A 7,606-nucleotide genomic window follows, 5' to 3' on the forward strand; every position below is an offset into this window, starting at 1 on the left:
AAATTTGACAAATAGTTCAGATATAATTTCTGTCTCTGTTATCTATATTGATTAAATACAAAATATATGTGGTATCGCAGTGCCTACTAATCACTTATCCGTTTTAGCTAATTTTTCGTATCTAAATAATTCTTGTTATAATTGCAAAATTACTTTTTTCAATGTTAAACCAGCCGAACATACAACACCCGAAATGTGCAATCGGTGCATCCCAGCCGAAATCGCTATTAGAGACGTTCTAAATATCAGAATTCGTGCATAAATTATATATAATGAAGATTATATTTTAATATCGAACTTTTGTAGCATATTTCTCGCAGCCTTACCTTGCTTATGTTATCGCTATAGTGTCTATATATTGTATTATGTCTATATATTGTATTATGTCTATATGTTACGAAAGGTACAATTGAGGGCCGATACTGTTATTGCAACTATCGCGCAACTTTTCAACTCAGCGCCTATATGTTTGTACTGAACGGTCAGCATTTTGCGATAAGTTCTTGCTTAATGTCTTACGAATAATATAAACATATAGAAGACACTGGTGCGAACCAGTGTTTTTTATATCTACATTATTCGGCACACTATTCTCAAACATTATATTTTAGATATTAATTGTTAAGCATATAACTATCATTCCTGTTACGTCAAACTTGCTTTTATTAAACGAATAAGGGAAATCGCGTCCAAACTTTTGACCGGTATTGTATATATTTTTTGCTCACACACACACACACACGATGCGCGCACGCACGCACGCATACAGGATTTAATGGATAGACTGCGGAAGCATATTTTACAAGTGGAAATAAGAAATAAATATAAATCATATAGGGCACAGCGGGATAATTTGAATAGTGAGGTAATTTAGATAACAATAAGCATTTGCAAGAATTTCGGAAAAATAAGAGATTTTAAGATACATTTCATTAGATCAATATCTGATCTAATGAAATGTATCTTAAAATCTCTTTTTCCGAAATTTAAGATACATTTCATTAGATCAGATATTGATCTAATGAAATGTATCTTAACATCTCTTATTTTTCCGAAATTCTTGCAAATTATATTCCACTTGAAGATCAGACTCTGATCTAATGAAATGTATCTTAAAATCTCTTATTTTTCCGAAATTCTTGCAAATGCTTACTATTATCCAAATTACCCCGCTATTCAAATTATCCCGCTGTATCCTATATATAATATCATATGAAGTTTGGCTAAAAATGTTTTATTATTTTAAAATTGTAAAATAACACACTGAATCGTTTAAGGACAGTAAATTGATATGAATATACACACGCGCGAGATAAACACGACCTTTTCGTACACAAAATGTATACGTTTTCATATTCCGCGCGCAATGAAAAATCCATTTCCTATTTCATGTTCTCTCTCTCTCTCTCTCCATTTCAATATTTGTTTACAACTTTATATAGTAAAACATTTCCAGCCAAACTTCATATAACGTATTTTTCTTGTGTTCACTTGTGGAATATACTCCTTTAGTTTGTCCGTCAAATCCTGAGACACCGGCCTGTGCGTGTATAAAACTTTATGCTTTTTCATGCATGGTTTACAGTTGTTCCATCATTGCCGTTTACGCGCAATTGCAAAGCTGAAGCGAAATAAATGGATAACGTGACGGGAAAAAAACAATATCCTGCCACTTTATATGAAATTCGGATTGCCACGTATTTAATCGCTCGTTATGCTGTTACCGCAAAACGTAAATGTAATTTTCCAGCATAAAAAGTCATTATATTTGTATAGTCCGCGCGGTTGTCATTTCTGAATAAGTCCGGGTGACCTTTGCCATTAATATCGGACGTGACGCGCGTGCAAAACTTTCACGTTTCCAATATTAATTTAGAAAATAATTACGCAAGAATAATTACCACGCGCGTTTAACAAACTTTACGCATGCAGAAAGCGCCGATATACGGAAATACGATATTACGAAGAAAAGGATATACACCCCAGTACACGCAGAAAGAGGATTAGCCAATGAAGCTAAAATATGGCTAGCTATGGCAGCTAAGATGTGTCGTTGAAATAGGGACAGCTAATGTCGTTGCTGCCGAAGTTCAATTTATTAGTTATTAAAATGTAGATGCTACAGCAAAAAATATTTGCTGCTAAAATCAAATGACATTTAGCCGAATCTACTATGCTATTTTATCTTCGCAATTGAGTAATAATATTTGCAGTATATAGCTTGTATACTGCAAAATATAAATGCTAAATGCGCTGTAGATGTGCATATGGCAATGCCGCATTGCAAAAACAATTATAAATCAAATTTTCGCGCGTAGCTATAAAAACTTACACGGAAAGAACAATTTTGCTGAATCCAGATCTGAAAATCATTTTTGTCCAATAATCAAAATTATTTTGTGCGAAAGTCAAAATAATTGCTAGAATATCAAAACGTTTTATAGCAATGCTTATTATGCTTTCAACATATTTCAACAAATTATTTTGGTAATTCAATAAAAAATTATTTTCAGATCTGTTTTTAGCAAAATTTTTAGGTCTTTTAACAAAATTGTTCTTTCCATGTAGCTTTGTCTGCTAAATGTGTACATAATAAGACATTTAGATACGCATGCCATCTTTTCAGTTGCTTGTACTAATATATGATTTTAATTTCGGTTAAGGTGGTTTTATTGAGCAAGTCCTAGTCAAAAGTTACCCCTCCATATGACTAATAATTCAATAAAAACATACGTAATTCAATAAAAATACTTTGCATAGACTGTACATATGCGATTGTGTGACGTTTATGAGACAACGTCACATTATCGAGTTGACATTGAGCGATAAAACCACCTTAATAAATTTTTGTTGTCACAGCGAATGTTTTTTATCTGTAATAGCCAGAACTTAGCAATGACACTAAGGCGGTAGCTCTTATAGCTAATTGTAAGTTTGATTCAGCTATGCATTTTAGCTACTATTACTATGAATTTTAGCTTGAAATTTAGCTACTATTACTAAGTCATTTTTTTGCGTGTATACACGGAAAGAACGATTTTGTTGAAAGGTTTAAAAATTTTGCTAAATACAGATCTGAAAATAATTTTTTTGTTAAATCGTCAAAATACCTTGTTGAAATGTTAAAACTGACAAGCATTGCCATAAAATGTTTTGACATTCTAGCAATCATTCACTGAAAAAAGTAATCTTGCAATTATAGCAAGAATTATTTAGGTACAAAAAATTAGCTAAAACGGATAAGTGATTAGTAAGCACGGCGATATCACATATGTTTTGTATTTAATCAATATAGATAATAGAGACAGAAATTATATCTGAATTATTTGTCAAATTTAGCAAGAAAGTTCTTCTATGACGTTTAATCAATTCAGACTCTAATCATATTTGGTTATGAGATCAACATTTTCTTGTATATATTCTTAGAATATTGCTGTTATAAATTCTACGTATGACAGACAATTTTTTAGCAGATACAAAAAACAGCGATGTAATTTAAGTGTAATATTTAGAATTCCAGCTGGAACAGCGAAATATTTCCCTGAGTGATTTAGACTTTAGCACAAAATTATTGTGATTATTGAACAAAGATTATTTTTAGATCTGGATTCAGCAAAATTGTTCTTTTAAGTATTCACGCCACTTTTATTTCCTCTGAATTATTTAAACTAAGATACAGCTTCGGTTGAGTCGAGCGTTACGGCGGAAGTGAGCACTCAACCTCCTCCGCGTGAACGATGAATTCGTAATCTAAACTTGACTGAAAAACGTATCGCGCGATAGTGTGGCATAACGACGTCGCGCTTGTTCGTTCGAAAAGGAGTTCACGAAATAGAAATTTTTCGGAATTATGCAAACGTATAACTTACTCTCGTTGCGAGACGCGGCTGCAGGCTGACGTCCTCGGTGCCGGTGATTCGTTTGACCTCTCCGAGTCCTCCCTTGGGACGGAAGTTGTGCTTAGCCTCGTAAAGGAATGCGTTTCGGTTGCCCTCGGAGACATCCTCGCGATCGTCCAGCAGAAACTCCGGCGCAATAACCTGCTCCTTCCACCGGCCGATCGACAAGACTTCCTCCGTGCCTTCCGCCGACAAACCGTAGATCATTACCTGTGAGTCAGTCATTTAATCGTGTAATTGAAATGATCAAATCCGTTTTTGTAAATTACCGTGTTTGTAGAATTTTTCGTTGGAATTTTCTCTCTAAATTTTCTGGAGTGAACTTTCACTTCTTTGCTTTAGAGTGAATTTTAACTCCTTTGGAATGAATTTTCACTTTTTTGAAGTGAGTTTTACTTCAAATGAATGAAAATACTGCCACTCGAATGGCAGTATTTTCACTCCAGAAAATTTACAGTTCATATCTAATTTTAATGACACGACAGAAGCGGATCATTTTTCTTCCTTTCTCTTTGAACAATTTTAAGTTTAATGAATAGAATTTTTGCAACATTTTAAAATAGATTTTTTAAAAATTGAAATATTAAAAAGCTGTACAAATTATAAATGATCATAATAAAATAATGAGAAAATTTGATCATGTTTATTTAAACAAAAACTCCGTTTTTCTTTACGTTTGAAGTTTAATTATTGTATTAAGACGTAATAACAATGAATATTAAAGATCTGTAATAGAAAATGCAAATAGCGGCTCTTCTAAAATTAAAATTTCACTGAAGAAGAATCAACTGAAAGAATTTGACAAAATCAGAATCTGTCTGCCTAAATTAATGATCGCCATCTTTGCAACACTTGTACACGAAAAAAGAAATTTTTCATTTAATTTTTCCGTCTAACGCTTCACACGATGGTTTAAATTAATACTAAGTAATTCAGTAAGTACAGTCAAACCTCGATAACTTGAATCCCAGAAAAACTGTTTGAGTTATAGAGTTTTCGACTTGTCGAAATTCGAGTAAAAGAGAGTTAACATATGAAAATTCGACTTACGGAGGATAAGAGAGTTTATAATTTTTTGATTATAATAGCTTTTAGAGGGGAAAAAAAATCAATATTTAACAGTGAATTATTTATTGCATGCGTATGATAAATGTAATCATAAAATAAAATACCAAGCTATTACTCACGGTTACACATTATAGCTACAACTTCGAATTATTTATAGATTATTTATAGATTTATAGATTAAGAGGTAGCGACAATGGAAGTTCGACTTGTAGAGGTCCGGCTACTTTAAATTCGAGTTACAGAGGTAAAATATATACGTCTAAATACCTGACAAATCATTCGAGTTAAGGTATAGGTTTTATTTCGATTTAAAGAGGTTCTCCGCAGCGGAGCGAGTGAAAGGGATGAACAAAATTTTCGTCTTACAGAAGTTCTCGAGTTGTAGAGGTTCGAGTTATCGAGGTTCCGCTGTACTGTATTTACACGAACGCAATTAGGATTAATAAATTACAGGAAAATTGCAAAATTGCAAAATTGCAAAATTGCTCGGCCGTGTTCGATGCTTACACAAAGAATAAGAAGTTTCATCCTTCCCAGGACACGTCTCACACAAGTCATCACCGTGCACTGAGGGCTCGCCTCTAACCGTCCGTTCCTTATATACGAAATTATGAAAATAATAGCGGCCCTATATTCCGGCGAATAGGTAAGATCCCATTATATTGTCGCCAAGATGCCATTAATGCCACTTGATATCTGTCCGCGAGGGAGATGTGAAGATTTTCAGGCAGCCCCTTTGTTCGCGCTGCGCAGTATCTACTTGTTTTCTTTTGTCTTTCTCGTGTCTATTCATACCTATAAATAGCAATATACTTTTTCCCTCAGATGAGAGAGCCCGGACCTTTGGAGACACCAGGAGTAGCGGGTATAAGATTGTCCACCAATTCCATTCGAAGCATTTGCTCCAACGCTGCTGCCGGATAACGTTGCAATGCGCGGCTGTAACGTCGACACCTATAAAACTCCAATTTCACGATACTGCCCGTTGTTTACTGTCGCGACGCGAAACGATGTATACCGGCAAATTGATAAATGCGTGCGGGAACGTGGACGAGGCAGAGAACGGCTTTCGAAATAAAGCTTATCTATATCTGCAGTTTTCAAGCTAGTCGTAGTGCGAATGCTCATTCGAAAAGCTCAGAAAAAAATTTTGCGAGAATCATTTCGATTTCGATATAACACGTATGGTATGGCACGTGTAACATTAAACCAGACATTACACACATTTATTTATTAAAATATATATCGATATATTATTTTTTTGTAACATTATAATATAAATTAATAAATTCCTATAAGATATTAGAAATAAGTTAAATAGCAATGTAAAAAGGCAATCGGCATGTTTAATAATACGCAGTTTAAAGGGGTATTCTAGTCTAGAGGCCAAATTTTTATGTTATTTTTGCGAATTTTTTTAAAAGCAAGTATAAAGTTTTGTGGGACGCGGTTTTTTCCTACATATTTATAGATATTGAAGCATGTTTCAAAATATTTGTATTTAAAAGTTACTATAAATAAGCGTTACTATAAAGCTGTATACAATATATACTGAGGTCATGAAAAAAATGATTGGTCCACGGTACCCATAATTCCGGCTGTTCTGCTCATTTAAAACAAAAAAATCAAAGAAATTCTTAATTAGTATAAGTTTGGCTATAGCTGGTACCAGAACATAAATAAAATATTAAAAATTTAAAAATTGACATTATTTTGAAAATTAACTTTAGATTTTTACCATTTTTTTCAATTTTAAAGGGTTATAAAAATAAAAAAAAAACATATTTTGACTTGATCGAAGTAGGGACTATAGCCAGGAATATGCTGAAGATGTGTGCACAAGCCCGAATTGATTGGTTAATTGGTTTTCGAGATATTATAGATACCAATTTGAAAAACATGGTTTCGAGAAAAATGGGTTTAAAGTTTTTTGTACATGATTACATAGATTGAGACCACTCTCAAGTGCTATGGCCGGTATTCATAAGTCAGTTTTTATTTCAAAGCCGTCTTAAGTAATATCTTAAGATGCTAATACGGCTCTGTTATTGGCTTGTAACATCTTAAGACTATACTTCAGACGATCTCAAATATAAGAATCGGTAACAAGTACCGGCCTATAACTTTGTTAATTTTGCGAATCGGGCTAAATCTTTTTGCAGATATATTTTCCATATTCAAATACTTACATAATATGTAAAAACAAAAAAATCGATTTTTCCGATTCGCTAGACTTAGAATACTCCCTTAAAACAAAAAAGTTTCGTCTGGAAGTATGCTCGCAAAAGCTTGAGCTTTGCTCAAAAGATATCGACTTCTAAGTTACAGAGCTGTAAGAATAAATATCAAAATAGTCTAGTTTTATCTCCTTCATTGTTTTACAAAAATCAAATAATTTATGTTTAACCATTTAATCCAGGAACATTCTGTACGTTTAATCTTAATAATTTAAAAAATATGTATATATACTGGTCTAAAAAATTAAAGGATCACCTGTTCTATCCACTAAAAATAGGCAAACTTCAAGATAGAGCAACTTCGTCAAAAATGATCGTATCGAGATGTTCAAAAAAGCATTTCACAGCTTGAAATCTCTACTTTCCAAATCGGTACTTGAGAAAACGATCCTACTGATCTTT

The 7,606-nt window shown here is 33.1% G+C and overlaps 1 protein-coding gene across 2 annotated transcripts in view; it reads right to left on the reverse strand.

Moving 5' to 3' along the window:
• The window catches only part of LOC105455828, a 12,740-nt gene extending 6,772 nt beyond the window's left edge, over window positions 1–5,968 (reverse strand). Inside the window, exons 1-3 of one of the 2 annotated variants that reach the window (XM_011699455.1) lie at window positions 5,781–5,968; window positions 5,475–5,712; window positions 3,870–4,109 (exon numbers count right to left, since the gene is read on the reverse strand). In XM_011699455.1, the coding sequence (XP_011697757.1) occupies window positions 3,870–4,109; window positions 5,475–5,525 (291 nt within the window). In that variant the 5' untranslated portion in view covers window positions 5,526–5,712; window positions 5,781–5,968. Of the gene's footprint in view, window positions 1–3,869; window positions 4,110–5,474; window positions 5,713–5,762 lie in introns of both variants that reach the window. The other variant, XM_011699457.1, reaches the window with a different exon arrangement.
• Window positions 5,969–7,606: the final 1,638 nt, after the last annotated feature.

The sequence above is a fragment of the Wasmannia auropunctata genome, unplaced genomic scaffold (assembly GCF_000956235.1).
Source record: "Wasmannia auropunctata unplaced genomic scaffold, wasmannia.A_1.0 LD335837.1, whole genome shotgun sequence".
Lineage (NCBI taxonomy): Eukaryota > Metazoa > Arthropoda > Insecta > Hymenoptera > Formicidae > Wasmannia > Wasmannia auropunctata.